Raw genomic sequence first — 23,071 nt, 5'->3', positions numbered from 1 at the left:
AGAGTCTAGAGGGCAGACAACAGTCATTACAATCTTGATAGCGTTACTTAATGAAAAGAAACAAATCATTAAAAATGGGCTTCGTATCATTAGTGTTCATCATTCTGTACTGTAGGACTCTTGAGAACTGATTGATCCCATATATTGTGCGTTAATAGTCAGGTCTCAGATGTCCTTATTAGGAATACCCTGAGAGTAAGAATATTCTCCAATGGGCTCATTTGCCTCCGAGTGCTACAGTCTGACTGTCTTCTGGAGAAGTCTTCCATTCCCTGTGAAAAAAGCTGTGTGTCATGTAGGAAGACAAATAATATCTCAACAGGACTATAGTGGAGGAAGAAAGTGTCTCACTCTCACACCGTATTTTATCAACCATTTTATTTATTTATTTGTTGTACAATACCTGTTTTATTGAAAATGGAGACGTTTCATTTAAAAACAAAACATCTGAGAGCCCTTCTTTCTGTGTGTGGATGGCTGTAGGGAGCATGATAAAGACCCAGAGCTGTTCTTTAGGACCCTGCTGAAGCTCAAAGAGAGAGGACTGCGCTTTCAAGTCTCCGTCCTGGGGGAGACCTTCACCGACGTGCCCGGTACTAACACTGCATTGGATAGACGACAGCGTGCCTCTCAGTCCTGATGAATTGATAGACGCTTGTTATATTGTCTCTAGTTACATTTGGTTTTTATATCTCTCTGCGAAATTAATTGTGTGCTAGGTCTCATTTATGTGCACATTTGATCAAATTGGCTCCGAGCATGATTTGTATTTTAGAGGCAATGTTGGAAAGCCAGCAGTATCCATTTGGATTTGCAAGTATTTAGGGCCCATTTGTGATTAGATTCAGTGGGGTGAAAGGTCACATGTTTTACCCATTTGTTCAGTGCTAAAGACATTTCTTAACTGGGAAAATACACTTCCCATTAGAAGATGATGATGCTATAATGGTTTCAGTACTCATCCAAATATTTATGTTCCCTTCATTTAATTAATCTACCCGTCACAGGGGCCTAGGGCAATAGCAAATTCAAAGGAAGCACACTCTCCCATATTGGGATGTAAAGTTTTATAGATATATAAACTGCTGAGACTAAAAAAACAACAACCACCATAAATTTCCCTCATATTTAGAAATTACAGTTATGAATGCTCGGAAGGCAATCACATTAAAATGCTTTTAATCCATTTTGATATTGTAATAGAATCTCCTTATTGATTATTTCACCTCTCATTTCTCCAAGTACAAAGTTGGGATGCCCTTCCTCTCTTGCGTAAGAAACATAAAAATGTCACATTGACTCTCATACGGTGTGCATTAGACTTCTTCATCTGTGTCCCTTAGGCATGACCTCACTATTTAGCTATGACTCTAAAAGCATAAAAGTCTTTAGAGGACCTCTTCATTGTTCTTCTGAAAGCTTTCTCCTCATGTGACTGAAACATCCAACAGATATCTTCACGGAGGCCAGGAGAGATTTGGGAGACCGCGTTCTCCACTGGGGGTTCATGCCCAGTAAAGAGGCCTACTTAGCAGTTCTGTGCAGCGCAGATGTCGTCATCTCCACAGCCAAGCATGAGTTTTTTGGAGTGGCCATGTAAGTGCTCTGTCCTTTCATTTCAATATGTTGAGAAGAAGACCTGCCTCATAAACCTCTGTCTCGGTTATTCATGAAATATTGATGTTTATCCCTATTTGCATTTTGATGTGAATGAAACACTTCTCCACAAAGTCCCATGAAAACATCTGCGTGTTTTGACGAGCCTGATTTTACCGACATGGAGGTAAGGTTCCCTCAAGGGGACTGTTAGATGTGTGGTCTGGCCAAGACACGATCTTTGAAGGCTCGTCCCTTGAAATATTGACCCCCCCGCCCCCCCACACTCTACCCCTTGCACGAACTTCAGTCACCTGGGCTAGCCGTTTGATTCAGCCGACTCTGCCCATGGGCCAAGGTGGGAAGACTCTTTCAAAGCATTGCCTCAGAAGCTGAGGACCACCATGTCTTGAGGGCTGGAGCGGTCTCATCATAGGTCGGCTCCTTTCATTTCGGTGTGTATGCCTGCCCCTGACTGTAAACAAAGTCCAGACCAGGGCGCTACCGCTAAAGGCACCTGCAGAGGTAGGTTCACTGTGATGCATGGGGAGCTTCGGTTTTGTCACCCTTTGGGAGAGCCATCTTAATAACTGAGGCGAGGGAGAGGGAGCTCCCCCTCTCCGTTCTCTTCAGTTGTGATTTTGCACAATGTAGACCACATTTCCACTATCAGGCCAAACAGTCATCATCGGGAGCACACTGTTTAAATTGTGGGAATGGTTAGCATTTCTTTTTCTATCTCTGTTGCTTAATGAGAACCAGGAAATATGAAAGAATAGCTACCATGGTGATCGAGCACAGTGGGCCTGCCAGAGTGTCCCCTGTATGCAATACATTTGTGGCAGTTGTTATTATTGAGTCCCATTCTTTGTGTTGTATGACATATTAGTTGTTTTTCTTTTGGTTTTGTGGAAGTTTGCTAGAAATATTAACATGGTTCTAAACAGCAGTAGTTCAGCAGTTGTGTGCCTTGTATATATTAAGATAGGTCGTTGACATTGAGGTTTTTAGGTCAGTTTTTTTTTCCGCATTGATTGCGAGCATGTTTTTGGTTGACTTCAGCAGCTTACAATGAATGCAAACCAGAAAAGAATGTAACATTCCAACCTAATCGTGTAGGGTTTGTGTGCTAGAACTTATTTTACTTTAGTCAGACAGTTGGAAGCACTTTCACTCAGAAGATACTAATAGATTTCTCCCTGGCTGGTTACTACAAATTTTAGAAAACAGTAAACCACTGACCCCGGCCTAAAGAAGAAGAAAGGAAAAAAAAAACTAATGTGATGCCGCACGAAAAAACGAGCAAAAGAGCAGTCCACTACGCCTCATGGACTGAGGTGTCACTAATGTGCTCCCTTCTCGTTAGTGTGGAAATTAACCTAATCTGATTAATTGTCGGCAGACGCCCCACTCACTGCCCCGCAGGAAAACAGTTAGTCAGCCGAGCAAAATGATCGGCTAATTATGTTTGAGATGAAAAGCCTGATAAGCGTTTGCATGCTCACACATTACCGCACTGACATGGAACTGACCTTAAGCAGTTTCCTGCGTCGTGCCATCCCCTGTCTGAAGGAGGTGGTGGTGGTGGTGGCTTTGGTGAAATGTGTGTGTCTGTGTGTCTGTGTGTGTGTGTGTGTGGGGGGGGTACTTCGGCTCAGGCGCATCCATGGTGCATTAGGTCGTAAAGTCCAGTCGAGGTGAAGAGTAGAGCCACTGGTCACAAGTAGCAGTGCAGAGGCGAGGGGAACAAACAGAAATGTGCTTGGTCTATCATTGGAGTGAAAGAAGTATGCACTGTGAAGTATGTAGGAGAATAGTGAGGCTGCAAACATGGAAACATAAAGCCGCAGTGGTATAAGCTTCACCTTCAGTCACATTCTTTCCTCTCTTTGAAATCTCCCTAGGAACATTCAAATGGTCTGACCAAAAGAGTTAATTTGATGATTAAAAATGCATCGCAATAGCATGAGGAATGATGTAGCAAGATGGATGGCACCCTTAAACTTTAATGTCCGTTCTACAAAATATTTAAACAGCCAGTCATTTTCCTGAAGAAGCAATTGGAGTTCAAATAAGTTGAATCAGTGGAAATTGAAGTTGGTCACGGGGGTGGTCTCCTCACCCACTATATTATGCGGGAGTTGGAAGCATTTACGATACTCCTGAAAGCTTGTGATGTTATCAGGCCCGTGGCTCATGGCTAGTGCGTTCTTATCCGTATCCATTATTGTAATGTGATTGGGTGAATGTAATGATTTTGGAACTGCATTAATTGAATGTGCTGCCATGATTCATACTGTGCACATAATTCTTTGATAAACAGGATCATGGCAACATGAGCAGCAGGGTCCAGTCTCTCTGCGTAAGAAGGTTAAGGTGCATTACACAGGCACGTTTAATCTGATCAGGCTGCGTGAGGTTTATGCCATAGATCCTGTCATGTTGTCATTTGATGAGATGGTTGTTTGCTTACTCTGCTTTTCTCCTGTCCGTCTCTTTGTTTTATTTCAGGCTAGAGGCGGTCCATTGTGGATGCTATCCACTCTGTCCAAAGGCTCTCGTTTATCCAGAAATTTTCCCTGGTAAGACAAGTAGATTATAGGTTCAATGGAGGGAGCTCTGTACAAACATTTGCTTGGGACACGGGAGCATAGATGCACACTTAGATACACTAAGAATATCTCTACAAAAGCACATATGGGTCATGGACTCACATACTGTTTTCACTCTTGCTGTGACTGGAAATTTGACAGCATACTGTGGATAAATCCATCCACGGTCTTCAAAGATCTTACATGATAGAATTATTTCTAATTGCAAAAACGTGAATGTGCTATAAGCAAAATCCAAACTGGTTAAAAATCTTGACTGCTGCCAGTGCCACCAGTGCTCTGTGGAAGAAAAGGTCTCCATAGGCTCTGCTGCTAATCTTTTGGTAGAGTTTGGCTGCATCAACAGAGCATGAAACTTCCAGTAACGGTCATTCTGGCCAGAGGCTTTTCCTGTGCACAGCACGGGTTGGTTACCAGGACGTTTGCACAGAAGTTAGCCAGAGATGCTGAAGTCAATTACAGGCGCTTCTAATTTCTTGTTTTGGTGGGGTCTGTTTGATGAAGCTACCATGACAGAACAACTGGGTGGTGATAAGTGTCGTTGATGTGTCAAAGTTTTGGGCCAGATAAAAGTTGGCCACAGTGTTTCTCATATATATATATATAATATAATAATGCTGTTTCATAGTCTCTTGGAGCTGAACAGTGGGTGATTCCTCACAAGGGATCCAGAATCCACTGGGCTGGCATGACATCTAGTTAAATAAATAACTAATAAATATCTAAATCGTACCACAGTTCAATAATGTAAAACATGGGCCCAGCATGCAGTGCTGTACATTTTTAATGAATGAGACTAAGAAACTGGTATCTTATCTGCACTTTGAGGTTTTTTGTCTCATGAATTATGTATTGTGTTCCCCCTCCCTTCTCCCTCTCTCTCACTTTAGCGGAGTATCTCTACTCCACACCTGAGCAGCTCGGCAAAAGGCTGCAGGGATTCTGTAAGAGACCCGATGTAGTCCGCCGGCATGCTGTAAAGGTACTGCAGTCATGAACACACATGAACTCAAAGACCACAAAGTTCTGTCAGCCTACTCTGCTTGCCTGTTTCATGTCAACCATGTTTATTCTTTTTTATTTTCAACTACATTGCAAATCAGTTCCAGCCCTCTCTTCCCATTCTCATCCTCCCGTCTTTTAATGGCCTTCTCTTCTACTTCCTTCTCGCCTGTTTCACACATTGCTCCTGTCCAGGTGGACACAGGTCTGTATTCCTGGGAGGCGCTCAGAGACAGGTTCAGGAGTGTGTTGTCTGCAGAAGGCCACTCCGTCACCGAGCAGGCCCAGGCCCGGGCTGGAGCTGAGGGGAGTTCAGCCAGGGGCTCGCCGTCACTGGAGCCCACAGGGGTGAGATGAGAGAGACTGGTAGGGAGTGCCCCCATGCCCCCCGTGCCTCCCTGGAGACCCCCTCCTTGCTATCCGGGGGGGGGGGGGGGGGGGGGGGGGGACGCATGCATTGAGCGCCACCGCCAGGGTCGAAAAGACAGCCATCCGCCAAACGCCCCCGCCCCCACCCTGCCGCCTTCACATGCAGGAGACGTGTGGTTTGAACGTGTGGTTTGAAGAGAGGAGAGATGGAGAGAGAGAAAGAGAGAAAAAGCTGGGGGAAAAAAAGAAAACCTGTAACCGCTTTCATGTTTCCCATAGGCGGTGCCACCTCATATTTCCGCTCAGATCCGTTTTTATCCTTTGTGCCGGAGCACTTCAGGCAGGAATTCTGATGTTTTTTCTCCCCCTCTTTTCCCTCTCTCTCTCTCTCTCTCTCTCTCTCTCTCTCTCTCTCTCTCTCTCTCTCTCTTTGTCGTTCCCACTCCGACAGAGTGGCAGCCAAGTTGTGGCTTTATAAGCTGTGGGTTAGCTCTCCACCTGGGTTGCCAGGTTGTGGCATAGTCCCCGGGGGACGGCTTCAGTAAGGTTGACAGGGGGACAGGAATGCCTCCTGACCAACATTGAGTCTAAATACAGACCACTTGTTTACTCTGTGCATGGGATCGGGACTTTCTACAATTAACTCATAAAGGCACAAGTTTCACAAGTGTGCACATGTATTTATTTAAACTCAGCGCTCATTTGGACAAAAGTATATTCAAACTATTCCTATTGTTGAAAAGGCTGTTACTTTTACAAATAAATCCAGCATGATTCTAATCCCTGTATAGCTCTCTCTCTTTACTGAAATATATGCTTTGATCAACAAGTCGTCAAATTAGCTTTGGCTTCTAAGAAGGCCTTGTACTGTTGTGTATGTTACCCCTCCTCCTTTAGCTACATATTAAATTTTCTCTGGTCGTCTGGCCTTTTAGCGTCTACATCTTGACTCATTGCAGGATTGTAAGCACCATTCTCTCATATTTTTTGAATGACTGTATACTTTCATTAAAGCTAAGAATATGTCATTTCACATCCTCTGAAAGTACGTCTCGTAAAATTGTGCCTGCACAGTAACACAATCTTGGAAACAGAGATTTAGGATGAAGACTGGACAACCAAAGCTAAAACTGTGTGAGAGAAAAGGGCCAGCAGAGGTATCTTCTGTCTTCTTTACCATATTTGATATCAGACCCTGTGCAGTTGCTCTGTGCTTTGCACGTCTGATGGCCAGGTCAGCTGAAGTACAGAGAACTGAACTGCGGGGAGCATGCACAAGGCAGAAGAGTGTCCACCTACACATCATCCTACTGGGGGAAAATGCCTAGATCTTCTCACACTTTTAAAGAAGAAGGTGGTATAAAAGCTCACTCCTTTTCTCCTCATGCATATCTTTGTTCTCCCGAGTTTGATTTGTTCAGAGAATACTTTATGTGGGTGTCAGAAGATTAGCCTGTAGGAAAATGAATAAATAAAGAGAAACATCAGAATTTTTCATTTTGTGCAATTATGCCTTGTATTACAAATTCACAAAAGATTCAGCTGACTGGTGCCATCTTCCATTTAAACTATGTACCGGTAACTAATTCTTAGGTTTTATGTAAAATCTTGGAGTTGAGTTGCTTAGTCAAACAATGTGTCCCTCAGTGTAGTGCCCTTGCCTTCCGTTTGTAAATGAACCAGAACCAAAAGCTATGATTTAAGAAGTGTTTACTGTGATGGTGCACTGCTGTTGAGACAGTGCTGTTATGTCAGTTTGCCTGTTTCCAAACGAGAGTCCATTCCAACACTGCCACGTTGATATTCAAAAGCAAGCAAGAGAGAGAGAGAGAGCCTCTACTCTCGATGGCATGTAGCCTCAAAATTATGTCATGAAAGATATTGAAAAATCATATGGAGTTTCTAGCTGGAAGTTAATGAAGGCATATTGTGTCTGGAAGGGACATCAAAACTTGACGGCGACCCAAGAAAAGTAATGAATCCCAAGATCAAGTTGAGATATAAAAAAGGGGCTACCCTTAGAACAAGAAAACACATTCAAAAGGAGCAAACTCAAAGCTAAGGCGAAGGCACCCAGGGCCTAACAAGGGGATAATCAAAGACACATTGTTTGTCTGTAATACATTTCATTTGGCTTTATTCTTCGCTCAAACCCGAACTGTGACATTTTATCACTCGGCTTTGATGAAAAGCCAGTGGAATTGATACCCTGCGACTGCTGGAGCTCAGGCTGACTATCACACCTAGCCCAGAAACATGCTGGATACTCCCGACTCTTTCAGCATCTGATTGCAGTCCAACTAAGGACCATCACTAATGGATTTTCTTTGTAAATGAGTCATCTACTAATGAATTTTTGATTTTCTTTCCTCGTGTTTATTTTCTAATGGTCTGGGATGCAGGTCTGATATGGCACAGAGCCATAGTAGGTCAGGACGGCAGCTCCTGTCAACGCAAACAACAGGAGGGACCTAACTGACCACTTGCAAACCACTTGCGTATCATTGTAACCAAGCCAGAGTGCATTATTTTTTTAACTGTTCTGTTGGACATGGAAAAGTATGTGTCTATTAGGCTTTATGTAAAAGAGAACAATTGGAGAATTTTAAAAATGAAACCTCATTGCCAAGTAATCACAGTTTTAATCCCTTCGCATGATACTTATGTGACTTGGACGAAATATAGAAGCATTGTAATCATAAAATGCATTGAGCCCTTCTCACCTTTGACCCTCTGTGGAGCTGCACTTACTATACTAAGTGGATAATATCACATTTCATCAGTCTTTTTTGAGAATTTAACTAATAATAATTTTAAGCATATAACTTACCAAGGGAACCAAGTTAATATATTGTGTATATATATGATATATTGTGTATATATATGTATGGAAAAGTTTTATGTAACCTATATATGTGGTTTTGCTAAAAGCATTCTGATTGTTGGGAACTGTTGTGCACCTGATTGCCACCTTTAATGTTAAATCTGAATCACCCCTAAACTGCTTATTTGGGCTTGGATGAAGAGACCAGAGCACTTCCAGTTGACCTAAGGTCGAGACCTAATGACGCCATAAACCCTATAACAATGCCGCTCTTGCAGCTTGCAAAATGTCACCCCGCACATAAAAACTTAATAGCAGCGTCCATAAACTGCTGTGTGCACTAAGCCTTTTCATTGGCCTGTTAATTCGCGTAGCTGTTCTCACTGTCTGTGTCGCATGGGACGCCGTGAGCGTAAGTGCGCGTGCATATGTGTGTGTGTGTGTGTGTGTGTGTGTACGTGTATGTGTGCGTGTGTGAACAGTATGTGTGCACACATGCATATATGTGTGTGTGGGTGCGTGTGTGTGTTCACATGCATGCGTGTGTTTAGACCACCTCTGGGCTCAGGGGGAGTGCCAGCGTGCTCGCCTGAGTGTGTTTCTGATTAATTTGTTTCCTTGTGCTTCGCACACATGAGGTCATCGTGATTTGATGACTTTTTTCCTTATTTCTTTTTTTTTTTTTTTTTGATGGTCGTCTGCCGTAACCCTCACCGTGGTTAACTCCCTGGTGTTCCCCCTCAGCTGCCTGTGATAAGAAGTGGCCCCTCACAAGATAGCCATGACTGTGGCATCCCCTGAGGCATTCACTGCTGGAAAACAAGAGCTGACGAATCTCATGACATGACACATGGTTGTTTTTACGAGACATCACGTTCATCACACACCATTAACTAAAATAGTTTTTTTTTTATTATTAATTTGATCAGTGTTATTTTCTTAAGTAAATCTTAATAACAGTCTGCAACCAATCAATATCTGTAATGGAACATTCATCCACCCTGATTGGATGTGATTGCATTCTGAAGTGCATCCAATTAGTATAAATTTGCTGTGTGTGTGTATATATGAAGATGTATTTAGTGCACAGGGGGAAATGCTATCTCTAGAATAACGGATATGCATATTTTAGCATATCCCTCAGCAGCAGAGAGGCAGAGGGAGGAGGGAGATTGTGTCACAACTATTGGTAATAAAGGTGGTGGGGGTTGGTGGAGGGAAATATCTATCTCAAGTGTGTGCACTTCAAAGGCATCTGGATTTAGGGTTCTGCATGCAATATGCATTCTGGGTGAGGGGGCATGCGAGAGGGAAAGAGCCAGCCATGCACTGCCCATGGGCGATTGGAGTTTGGTGTGTGTGTGTCTGGTGGGGGGATGTTGTTTGTTTGTCCCCAGTGCTCCTATTTTACTCATTCGAAATGCTTCTGGTGGCTGTTCAGAACTGTGGTTGTTGATAAGAGCACAGCCACTATTAATGGTACTATCACAATAACGATTCATTCATTAATGATGCATATGTGACCACACATACGTTTAGAGCATTTTTATGTACGCATGTATGCATAAAACATATGGTGTATGCAATTCAGAAATAGTGCTTTTCTTATTGGTCATAACCCTGGCCTCCCATGCTATTGTTAGCTGGGTATTTTAAAATAGTGTATTTATTTAATAAAAGGCTATTGACATTATTCTTGCCTGAGTGAAAGAGGTGATAATTGCATTCTGGTTTGTAATTGATGCATAATAGCTGCTGGTCAAATAAGGGAGACTGTGCGTCCAGAGCTGTGCCAGATGAGTGTTGGTTACAGCAGGCTTCGCTTTAGTAGTGATGTCATGGAAGGCTGGGAAAAATATTATAGATACACAATTGTGTTGTCTTCCAGTGTTTCACTGTTTTATAGCCTCTGTGAAATTAGGTTAAAATATCCATTTTTATACTACCATGTCATAGAGATATATATGATAATGATAATATTATAATTTTTACACAATTTACACACAATGATTTCTACACTTTCTATTACTAACAGTCTATCATGTCTCTGATGCAGGGTTTGCATTTACTTGATCTTTGTATATTTTTTTTCGTATTATGTTCATAACTGATATCAGATTTTGTACTTTTTTTCAGGACTTTATTTGATGAAGATGGTATGTATTATATGTCTTAGTAAATTACATTTCAGGCAAACAAACAAAAATAGGCTGATTCTGGTTGTTCCACTTTCAAAAGAAAATCTAGACCTATTTCTTCTTCTGTGCGTCAAAGAGAGTCTCCAACAGAATGTCAGACTCGCTTCCCTTCTCAGTTAGCGCAGCCACAAGCGGCACTGTGCACTGGCTTGGAAATCTCTGACCTGTTGATCCCCGTCTGAAGCGCCACTCTGCCCCCTAGAGGGTTCAGGTCACAACAGAGGAACTCGAAGAGTCCAGAGAAGGGTGGGGGAGCCGCTGTCTGCTCTTCAGTCCAACACATGTTTTATTTGTTTTCTTCGTGTTTGTGATCTTACTTCTTTCCTAAAGCGTTAGAAAAAAAACGTTAGCCGTGTTTGGTAAATGTGCATGTTTACTTGAGCTCAGTTTACCATCGAGTGAAATGTCAGTTTAGATACTGCCCTTAAATGCTCTAAATATATGTACAATAATTCCCAAAAGTCAAAAATACACTACAATGCAAAGTAAGCATGGCTTTTTTTTTTCAAGTCAATGGGAATTTTAATTATTTTATATTCTCAAGGGATGTCTGATCAAAGACTAGTTGGATATTTTGAATTAGCGCCACCACATAGCCTACACATAGGCCTATGTAGTGGGGAACACTGGAGAAGTGAAACTGGTCTCTTCAGCTGGCAAGTTATAAATGAATGGTTGAAGGCATTCTGAAAATGGTGTATTATCAGCAAAGCACAGTAACTTTAATTTCACGCCTCAGTAACACGCCTGCTTCAGTCCCTCTTGTTTATTTTGATGCTAAACACCTTCAGCAATGTCTGAAAAATAAATAAATAAAAAAGACACAAAAAAAAAAGAAAACGGCAACAGTTTCTGTTTGAACCATTCTGCTGGTATGCTGACGAGTTCTAACTAAATTATAGGGCTGCAGGTTCCATCGTTTCCATCCCAACAGTGCCAGCAGTTCCAGGATCTGGTGGTTTTGGCGGTCTCAAAGGTGCTTTGTAAATAAAACGTACCACAGTAACATCTAAAAACAGTAATATAAGCAACTAAACTTTTACTGTGTCAAAAACTGTAACTTAATTGAAATCTCCATATATGTATGTATATGCATGTATGCGGTTAATATGTGTTATTGTAGGCGTCGTCACAAATAATTGTTGAATATAGACCCTTAACAGTTTTCATGTAGAAATGTCATTAACATTCTTGCAATCTATCATATTAAATCCCATGAAGCCATTTATGTGCATGGTATCAGTCATTTTACAAATTCACATTTCACACATTTTCTAAATTCTGAAATAACCAATAAAAAATATAAACATATCATAAAGATGACGCATTGCAAAAATATAAACATATAACTCATAAAGATGATGCATTGCAATTTCAGCATTTCAGCACATGCAGACAGTGCAGATGAATATATTTGAGGCTGTTGTCCAAAATGGGAGATGACAGTGGAATTATCTGCAGCACTAAAACACCAATGAGTGACTGTTACCAAAGAATGTTCTTGATTTAATGCCACACACAGGGACTCCACTGTCGCTAAAAAGTGTGTCATATTAAAATTCAACACTCAAAATATTTGAATATCAAATAGCAGCTCTGGGTCCCTTTACATGGACTGACCAAGGATCTTCATAGGACTAGAGTCCCTGGGGCCCAGGCATTAAAGGTATCATAATTAGCCAAAGGCACACACTGATTCCACATTATGCTTTATACTTCTGCCATATGGGCCAATTTGATTTCATTGCGCCGGTGTTCCTGGTGTGTGTGTGTGTGTCTGTGTGTGCCTCTATGTGTGTGCGTGCATGCGCCTGTGTGCATCTGACTATACGTGTGAGTGTGCGTGTGTGTGTGTGAGAGAGAGAGAGAGAAAGAGGGAGGGCTAGGGAGAGTGAGAGAGAGAAAATAGGGGGACAAAAAGAGTTGTCCTTAAGTGACACAGTCATATGCTATCAATATGCTGCCATGCTCTTTTGGAGCCTAGTCGCCGTTTTAATGGGGCCCGGTGGTTAAGGCATGGCAAGCCATGGCTCACAGGGACACTGTATTGTTATGCTTTCATTTACTTTTTGGGCCCTTTTTCTTCCCCCTTTTTCTTTTGACTGACTGACGTTCTTGTTTCCATGAAGCTCTTCCAAGAGGGACACGGAGACAAAGGGGGTGCTTCAAAGGGGCTCTCCCGAGCTCAGTGGTCTGCAGTTATTGTTTGAAATTACTTTGAGGACTTGGCTTGTTGAAAGAGGAACACACATGCCGCGCACACATCTAGCAGATGAAGCTGGTTGATGCCTACTGCACCTAAAAGGACAGAGGCGTGTGTGTGTGTGTTTGTTTGTGTGTGTGTGTGTGTGTGTGTGTGACCCTGTGTCAGCATTTTGCCTCTCAGCCTTGCAAGCCATCATTGCTTGGGGTGAGTTAACGTCAAGAGTGTCCAGATATGGCCAACGATCGGTTTTGGTTTGTTATCCACACTGCTTCAGTGAGCAGAAAAAAAAAAAAAAAAATGTCATGACACAGCCATGTTTTTTTTTTCTTTTTCTTTCTTTCTGCCTTTCTTTCATTTTGGCCCTACTTCCTCCGCAGCCGTCCAAAGAAGCAACATGAACACAGCGCTGAATATGAGATAAGGCCGGCGCACATCTTGAGAAATTGCCGCGTGTTTTGTGTGCCGAGCCGAGCTGTGCGTTCCTCCGCCGCCGCACGGCGAAATGAAATGTAGCGCTGAAAGCTTTGGTGGCCTGCCGGGCTCGTTATGCTCTTAGAAAGTGTCTCCCGGTGCCAGGAGGGAGGTCACACGAAGCTGGATTTCATTTCTGTCCCTCTCGTTTCTCCTTCTTTCTCTTCTTTTCTCTATCTCTTTTTTTCAGTGGAGATTTAGTGAAATGCAGAACCACAAAAAGCTGGACTGTGTCACCCCTATACACACAAACATGCACATACACACAAACACACACACACACACACACACACACACACACACACACACACACACACACACACACACATATACACTCACACACACACACACACAAAAGCATGAACATGCACATACATAGGCACTCCCCAGTCCCCACATACACATTTCTTGACACAAACATGCAGGATGTCCAAACAATTCATACAAACCCACTATCACACATATGCAAACCCATACATACACATACACATAGAGGCATGTATGCACATGCACACATAATGTACTTTAACCTACCCAGTCCTCATTACCAGCCAAAACTGCAGCATGAGACATCTGATTTAACAAAAATGCAATGTAGAGCGACAGCCTTTCCCTGTAATTATAGACTTTCTCTTATCTCTAACCCAAGAGAGAGGGAGGGAGAAAAAAACACACATTCACACACACACACATTCACACACACACACATTCACACACACACACATTCACACACACACACATTCACACACACACACATTCCACGGAGACAGTTCAGCGTTGGCCTGTGGAGTACACATGAAACACGAGGGCCACATGGGAATGTGAGAAGCGCTATGGCAGTTTGATTTGAAACTGATGGCCTGATGGCTCTGCATCATCCTCCTCCTCCTCCTCCAGCGTTTGGGCCCTGCCAGAGATCAATACGAACAGCACTCCGCGCACACATGAGCACTCTTGTATTATGAAAAAAAAAGCAATGGAATCAAGAGAATACCAGAACGCTCATGCTGAAGACATTTTAGCATGTAATCACACACACAAACACACACATACACACAACACAGCAGAATGAAAGCAAAACAAAGTGTTAATCAATCTGACTGAATCATCGAAGGCACATTGGCTGCCTCTGATAGCCAAATACATTTTAAGGATGACATTGAAACACTCTGGGCTGCTGCTTATGAAGTCTAAAGATAATGGATTGCTGTTCATGGGGGGTGTTGGACACAGGCGAGGCAAAGAGAGGACAATTCCAAGATCCGTGCACTGACAGGGGGCCCTCAGAACAAAATGGCCAACAGCATTGTTATTGGTGGGAGACATATTCTTTCATAGGCCCCATAGCGTCACCCCTGTTGTACAATATGTTGGCAGAATGATCAGTGCCTATCGGCCTGCCTCAGATTAGCAACCCGTGTGTGTCAGGACTGGCACTGGGTGTGCGCTGCCCAGGAGAGCGGAGTGGATACAGGTGCCCAGTGAATACCACCATCTGCCTGGCGAGGCCCAGGGGGACTCCCTCTGCTGGGCGTGGGCTTTGGGTCGGGGCAGGCCGGGATTGATTAGATCCACTTACCCTCTGGCGTCCCACATGAGTATGGCAGGCAAACACATCTGCCATTGTGTGCCAGCTTACCGTGTCAGCCAGGGTTCCTTTTTTATTTTTGCATTTATTTTTCTTACTTCTTATATTTTCATGAATAGGAATTTGGAAAAAATATTTTTTTTATGGTTGAAAATTGCATGGTGATTACATGATGCATAGTGAGATTTAAAAGACTTGGCCTAATTTATATCTCTGATTACTGTAAAATGATGATAGAAGATGGAGGGACTGGTGTTGTGCTAAAGCTGGGCAAAATCCAAATTACCTTGAAATAAAAGTAGGCATCTTAAAGCTATGATGCTTTGCTTTCAGTTTATTTAAAAGAACCTTTGGGGTAATTTCAACCTTAGAAACCCATGTTACATCAGTTGCTTTTATTTACTTGAGGGACAAACATGTTGTTGCACGGCACCATATCCAGATCACATAGCTCGTTATAAAACAGTCTTATCATCCCTCTCCCACATCCAGCACTCACTCTCCCATGTGTCATATGGTACCCATCCAAAAGTGAATTGTCAATTAAAAGACAACACAGTTTGAGTTACATCTCAACTTTCAACCAACAGACCAAGAGTTAGTGTTGAAAAGACACATTGTACATTGTATATTTCTTGTGATTTTATAGGTCCAAGTGTGAGACAGATCCTCCCACAAAGACAGCCAACGGCACCCCATTAGACCTCATGGGTGGCTCTGCCAACTGTATGACTCAAACCCTCGAGCAAAATTTACGCCGCTACGCTACTATCCAGACAAACCTCTGCCAACCAAACTTACCCATTTGTTTTCTGTGCTTCCTGCCCGGCATCGTAGAGGGTTATGATTAAGGAGTCGTTTGAATGACAAATTTTACTCAGGTTGCTGTTAGGTTGTAACCAACGATTAATACGACAAACATAGAGGGGGAAAAACAGACCAGTCCTTTGGAGTTGTATGACTGCATGGGGGCGCCTCTGTTAGTTATGGCCAACCATGGACATATTGGTGTGTGTTACTCCGGATGACAAGACCTTTGATATGGGCCCTGTGATTGTGATTAGACTATCCTCGTCTCTCTGCAGCATGATCGACTGATGGCTTTCAGGAGCGGCTCCATAAATTGTAGTCTGATGGCAGGGCCATAATAGAGGCAGCTTAATAGAGAATAATTATTTCTACATGCTTGTGTGTGTTTGTGTGTGTGTTTGTACATGGGAGGGGGCTAATGTGTACTTAATTGTCTTGTGTACAGTATGTGCCCATCAACAAGGTTAGAGTATGAGTCTGCTTGTCTAAGGATATGCAGCTCTGGGCTCTGATTGTGATTACCGTGGTAACCATGCATTAATGTAGTTTGCTTCAAAATACCTCATATCCCACAGAGCTCAACCTTCATTCTGCAAAAAGACAACAAAAAAGAAAGAAAGAAAATCAAAGATGGCAATAGAAACCACCCTACACGCCTCTGTTTGCTACATCCATTTGCAATGACATTAATACATTTACAAGAGCACACGCAATCCACAGACTGACTTAACTGGCTTTTAAAAAGAGTAATATTTTTAGGTCTACTTACTCATTCACACAATTGGACTTATAATGTAATTCTGATTTAGTGCCATTTATCCAGAATTCCCCGAATGACTTCACTATAGGACTTCATCCAAGCACAACAGATTCATTCTGTTGAAATATAACAGTGCATTACATTTGAAGGGGGAAATCAAGCCTGATCTGTTGTTACAGTATAACTGTCTGTCGGTCATGTACTCTTGTTTGTCTTCTTCCTTGCTTGTGACCTCGTCAGCTATTCTTCCTCCGTGTTATTCCTCCACAGCAACGACCCACGGACCGAGGCCTGACAGACTGTGTTTTTATGTATCAATGAAAAAAAGCGATAGAACAGTGCAGATCGTCGTCCTCTGCATGGGTTGTTGGCATAAGGCAACTATGGTCTAGTTATGACTGATAAGGATTAACTGTATGTCAGATGGAGCGATCAGAGAGCACATCTGTGTTCAGTACAACGCTAGCACAGAAGTGTGGCAGCCAAACGGTCCAATCACGTAAGGTAAATTAAACAAGCATTGCTACAAATTATGTCACGTCAATGATGAAGCTGCTCACGACACCAGGATGAGGTATATTATTTTTTATTTTTGAGCTAAACAACTGATAGCACGGATGCTTTTGAGCTCAAACAGTACAGGCTTAATATTTTCCATAAAAAGGACTTTTTTTAAAGGATTTTTTATGTTTCATATATATTGGTATTTTACATATTTATCATATGTGTTCATTTGGGGTTCAGCCTGCATCAAAATACACACAGCTTATGGGTGATTCGTCTTAGTTACACTACTGTAGATGGATAGATTGGACATAACCTGACACAATGTAAATAAACTTTATTACTGAGATCTTTTTGCTACACCTGCAGCTCATCAGTGATGGTACCCTATATCACAAAAAGTTATGTGTTTACATTACACCAGTGACGTAAACATACTGACCATTGTCACACTCCACAATGCATAACTCCTAAAGCATTACAAATGTGCTCATAACACGTCATGGTCACAGGAGTGCAATGCATCATTCCCCATTCTTCTGTTTGTACCTTTCACAGAACCACTAAGTACTGAAAATACAGTCCACACCTGAATTTATTTGAGTACATTTACAGTATAAAAATACACGTCATACAGAAGTGTAAATGTTAAGGATGCAAATCACAGTCAGGTACTGTATCTGAAGATACAATGATGAAAAAAAAAATCATGAGATAAAAATGAGATTTTTTAAATTATATTTCAGTACCATATAAATCTGTGTCAGACTATGAAACAGTGAGGCCTTCATCTCACAGACATTGTGCGAACATAGAAATTAACTGTTTGAATATTTATTATAGCAAATTATTGCATGTCAGAAACCAGTGAAAATATTCTCTGAAAATATCCTCTTTCAAACACATATATACAAAATATATACAATGCATACTTTGCATCTTCCTTGGCAAGTACAAGTACCTCAGTTGCCAGGGGTTACACTGCATAGCTTCCTTTCTCATACAGTGGCCAATGCTCATACCAGTATTACCATATGCATTCCTTTACAAAAATAATATCATATACTCATATTTAGCCGTACTTACATTTTTTAAACATCATCTGTTCCAAAGATTTCACGGCTCTCAATCAGAATGTACTCAATAATCTGATTTTGGTACGCCATGTTGACTGCCATGTTTCCTGAGTCATTCTCTGGCCACATGAGAGTTGGACCAAATACAATACTGATGCCTTGTGTTGACATGAGGTTCTTCACAGAATGACAGAGAATTCTGAAAAGGAACGAGAAAAAGGGGAAAAAAGTCATCAATAAAAGAAGCCTCGAATGTATTGACTTGTGAAAGTGCTGCACGTTTAATCTCTTCGGCTAATCTGTGTTAAAACTTACAGATGTACAGTTGACAGCAAACTATGCATAAGACTCGAAATGTCTTACCACAAGCAGCAAAACACTGGCATTCATTTTAAGCACATATCTTCCACACAACCCGAGAAAGATTTACATGTTTTTTTTTTCCTTCTCTGTAATTTCATGTTGCAAAATGCAAGCCCTTTGTAACACCATAAGTCATCTGTGGGGCCGAGGACAGAGTGTATTTGAGGACTCGCGCCTGGTTTCGCGGCGGCACAGCCATCCTCCTCCCTGGGCTGAGGTTTTGGCCCACGCACAGACACAATCAATACAGGGGTGACCTGGCTCGTGGACACCCAAGCCCAGGCTTGCCTGATGCAGCACAGCGCAGCGACAGGCAAGGAAGGCCAGGGAGAGAGGGGGAGAGAGAGAGAGAGAGAGAGGGAGGGAGAGAGAGAGAGAGAGAGAGAGAGAGAGGGAGGGAGAGAGAGAGAGAGGGAGGGAGAGAGGGGGAGAGAGAGAGAGAGAGGGAGGGAGAGAGAGAGAGAAAGAGAGAGAGAGAGAGAGAAAGAGAGGTGATGGAAGAACTGTGGCGGAGGGCTCGGCTCCAAGCCTCTGGTGGAACACGGCCTAAGAGCTCTGAGGTGGGATGAGTATACTACTCACTCACTCGCACAAATCCTCTACTCTACAGTGAGGAGTGTCTTCAAAAAAGAATTAGGGGGTGAAAGGATGTGTGTGTGTGTGTGTGTGTGTGTGTGTGTGTGTGTGTGTGTGTGTGTGTGTGTGTGTGAGTGTGTGTGTGTGTGTGTGTGTGTGTGTGTGTGAGAGTGTTTTACATTCACTGATAATTTGAGCACATTGTTGTTGCCCTGGAAACTAGACAGAGTGGACACACTTCTCTGCAAACTAACTGGATGTCAAAGCATGCATACGCAACAATCCAGAGTTCATGACATACTGATGCTGAAATACTGTGCAAATTTAAAACAGATAAACATTTCATCAGGCGACATGTAAATATCGAGAAGGCCTTGTTTGAAGAAAAAAAAATGTTTTAAGTAAGGGTTTTATTGTGCAACCTTAATCTCTTCTGTAAATACATACCTCCCTCCGTTTCTCTCTACAGCTGTGAAGTACAAATATGTCACTCTTCCTGGAAAATAGATGTGTGGGAAACAGATGCCTAAATAGGACTGATTATAAGGTAATGAATTCCAGGCACGGTGCACAGTTACAGGTGGGGACGGCTATTACAGGAAGTTTGTTCATCAGCGTCCATTAATCAGGCCTATCAAACGCTCGTTAGGGCACATTAAAGACCGCTTGAGGAAGTTACCGCTCACATGTGCCCTCCTCGGCACAGAGCTAGCACTGCTCTGAGAGGCAGAAGAAAGAACGTGACTTAAAAGAGAACAACTTAAATGCATTTGAAAAAAAGAGAAGAAAAAAAAAAACGCTCTTTGATCGTGAACCTGAACTGCACAAGACTGGTTTTGATGGTTGGCATATGAACGTGCGCACCGTCGAGAGATGAGCCGCGTAGGGACTTGCCGTTTGAGGCTCTGTGGTAATCAAAGCAGTGCGATTTTTAAAAGGCTGTTCCCTCCAACAAGTGCTCACCATAATTCTCCATTAACGTGTGTAATTAACCCCTGTGCCATCGTATCCCCTGTACATCACTGCAGGCCACTCGTCCTGCCATCCACATTTTAAGTTAATTAGAACACTCCGATGTAAGGATCTTGGCTGTCACGGCTAATGGTCCTCTAATGATCTAGCATAAGGTGATTCAATTTCCAAATTGACATAAGTTGCCATAAACAAGGCATTTGGCCGGCACATCTAAATTGCAACTTCACTTCAACAAGAAATATTGCCACTTCCTTTTGCACTGGACACAGCAGAAATTGTCCACAACATCAGTGATTATCAGGATAATGAGACTAATCGTGCAACCTAATAGTCCTATATTTACAGTGCACTTTGTATACATAATTTTGGCCATCCTGGAGAGGTTTAAACAGGAAATAATTCTCTTTCCCCTTTGTTTGAAAGTATAGCCATTAAAAATGACAAATGATTGAAAGAAAGAGCATTAGAGAAAAATATATTCTGTATAAAACATGTACCACAGAGGCAGATCAAGTGCATTGATGCTGTGTGGACCTTAAACATCTGTATTCTAACAAAGCCATGAAAAGTCAATGACCATTCAGATCCAAGACAGATGGCGCCCCTAAAAAAAACCTACCTGTTCCTTCCTTCCAATGTGCCAGTGATCTAAACCATAGTCAGTATGTTTACACCTTTTGTGTGTGCACAATGGTACAGTGGTAAGTGAACCACAGGGACACAGAGGAATGTTGGTGCTCTCTGTGAAGCGCAAGCCATTGGTGGATAGGTAGTCCGCACATTAGACTATTATTAATTTACGTGCAGCCCCACTGCACTTGCTCAAAGTGGTTTATGTGTGTGTTTGTGTATGCGCGTGTGCGAGGGTGAGCACAGCTTCGCCAGTGGCCGGCTTAACCGGCAGTGACCGTGTGCCACGCTCGGTTGCATCTGACAAATCATTGATAGCCCCGACGTAAGCTGACATGTGCGGGCTCAAGATGCCAGTGGTCATTAATTAGCATCTCATTTCCACGCGGGGGGATGACAGGAAGTGGTGGATGGCGCGCAATGCCGCTGTCCTCCCCCGCCTGGCAGGCCTCCGCTAATTGGGTCAGGCTCGCCGGCTCCTTGAGGATCATGGGACGAATAATAAATTGAGGTAGGAGAAGAAAGGGGGGAGAGGAGGAGGAGGAGGAGGAGGAGGGACAGGGAGGGAGGGTTGGAGGCATCGCTGTGAGGTCTGAACTGCGCCAATGCTCCTCGTGTTAATAGCGGCTGGCCCCAGCTGAACTGAGGCGATAGTGTCTGCTGATAAACCAACCACAGCGGGTGTTTGTGCAAAGCCCCCTCCACCCCCACTTCCCCAAAGTTTGCCCTAACACAGGAAGTGGAACTGTGCAGAGATGACTCCTGCTGTCAAACTGTGAGCCAATGAGGAACGGACTTCGCCAAGTGAATGAAGATATCACTGACAACAACGACCATGTGAATGTGAACTCACATGCTCGCACACCGAGCTACTTCATTTAAAAAAAGAGACATCTCTTAATATCTGCAAGTACACACCTTCTTGCCAATGCTGTTTGGTTTGTGAAGCAGCAGACATTTGCCAGTCTGAACTCTGTGACAACTACGGTTCATTTTCCACACCGGCCTGTGCACAAGGCCATAACTCCGAACAGATCCACCACACAGCTAAGGTGCGTGATTAAAATCGACTATAAATAACATGGAAAGAACAGGGAGGATAGCAGGCATGGAGACAGGAGAACATTTTCGATGACTGCTCCCTTGCCCTCACCCAGCCACCCCTCCCCACAACACTCCCACCACCTTCACCCAATGATCAGCTTGCTCTGCCACAGAGGTTTGCTGCGAAAGGTTTATTTTCCAGTGTGCGGTGAGCGAACCTTGAATTAACGGCAGAAAAACAGACCTCGTAGCTCCTTTAAAGCCCTTGTGGTAAATGGGAAATATGAGCATCAGTGACAAAAACACCCACAAGAAGAGGCATAAATAGAATGGGTAAGCGAAGGTACGCTTGAGAAAATCTGGTTTCCTTGACCACATCATCACAATGCGAGTACACAACTGGTTATTGAATCCAGGCTCGGGTGGATGCGGGGTGGGGAAGAAGTGACACGGAAGAAAAAAAAGTCGAGAGAGAGAGAGAGAGAAAGAGAGAGAGAGAGAGAGAGAGAGAGAGAGAGAAAGAGAGAGAGAAAGAGAGAGAGAGAGAGAGAAAGAGAGAGAGAGAGAGAGAGAGAGAAAGAGAGAAAGAGAGAGAGAGAGAGAGAGCACGGGTACAGCGCGAGCCCACAACAAAGAGCTCGAAACGTCCCAGACTCCTACGCCACTCCCAGTGCAGCCAAAACCAGAAAGAAAATATAACCCCCAAGGAAAACGGGACACTAAAAAACACTTCCCCTCTCTGGTATGAATGCCACAGTTCGAGAGAGGAATGAACACACACACACACACACACACACACAGAGGGACACACACAGGCAAAGTGACAAACAATCGCCTATTCTTGATTTGAACATCCTGCTCAGCAGAGCCTGAATGATGTTTTTCTTCTTCCTGAGACCAGAAAACCACCTGAAAAAGTGAGACGCTGAAGCTCATTTCAGGTTGTTTTTTGGTGAAAATGGACTAAGTGCAGCGAGAAACAATATGCACAGGAATTCTCCTCCCGTCGTGAACAATGAAACTCCTTTCTCTCACCATTTGGTCTGAGAAGTTGGTCTCATCCCAAGGACCCTACATGTGCTTACTTTCAGAGAGAGAGAGAGAGAAAGAAATAAAGAAAGAAAGAAAGAAAGAAAGAAAGGACAGGGAGGGGAAGAGAGAAAAGGAAGAAGCGAATGGGCGAGAGAGTCGAGTCGAACTGAAGAAAACGAGGCGAAACGCTAAGACGTTGAGCAGCATAAAGCCGAATGTAAATGGGACCACATCAAGTGGGTCTGGGAGTGGCTCCCACAGCCCTGGAGCCGGGCCCTCCAAACCTGGGCCCTCCAAACCTGGGCCCGGCTCCATATTATTCCTTCAGCCCAAAGAGAGTGTTCCGCGAGGACAGACTTGGTGGCACTGCCTGGATTTACGTTGTCCCCACGAGCCGTTGAAAAGGGTCTGGGAAAAGAGCATGTCCTCAAAAGT

At 43.1% G+C, this 23,071-nt stretch overlaps 2 protein-coding genes across 8 annotated transcripts in view; one reads left to right on the top strand and one right to left on the bottom strand.

Moving 5' to 3' along the window:
• gtdc1 (glycosyltransferase-like domain containing 1) overlaps window positions 1–6,612 on the top strand; it is a 32,884-nt gene extending 26,272 nt beyond the window's left edge. For 6 of the 7 annotated variants that reach the window (XM_042073892.1, XM_042073941.1, XM_042073932.1 and 3 more), the window contains 5 exons: window positions 484–593; window positions 1,452–1,596; window positions 4,108–4,178; window positions 5,099–5,190; window positions 5,406–6,612. In XM_042073892.1, coding sequence (XP_041929826.1) covers window positions 484–593; window positions 1,452–1,596; window positions 4,108–4,178; window positions 5,099–5,190; window positions 5,406–5,567 — 580 coding nt within the window. In that variant the 3' untranslated portion in view covers window positions 5,568–6,612. The remainder of the gene's footprint in view (window positions 1–483; window positions 594–1,451; window positions 1,597–4,107; window positions 4,179–5,098; window positions 5,191–5,405) is intronic. The other variant, XM_042073898.1, reaches the window with a different exon arrangement.
• Window positions 6,613–17,006: 10,394 nt separating this feature from the next.
• arhgap15 (Rho GTPase activating protein 15) overlaps window positions 17,007–23,071 on the bottom strand; it is a 45,372-nt gene continuing 39,307 nt past the window's right edge. Inside the window, exon 14 of the mRNA XM_042073880.1 lies at window positions 17,007–18,215. Coding sequence (XP_041929814.1) covers window positions 18,032–18,215 — 184 coding nt within the window. The 3' untranslated portion in view covers window positions 17,007–18,031. The remainder of the gene's footprint in view (window positions 18,216–23,071) is intronic.

The sequence above is a fragment of the Alosa sapidissima genome, chromosome 2 (assembly GCF_018492685.1).
Source record: "Alosa sapidissima isolate fAloSap1 chromosome 2, fAloSap1.pri, whole genome shotgun sequence".
NCBI lineage: Eukaryota > Metazoa > Chordata > Actinopteri > Clupeiformes > Clupeidae > Alosa > Alosa sapidissima.
Note: the sequence above shows the minus strand (reverse complement) of the source record. Positions and strands in the feature narration are given on the sequence as shown.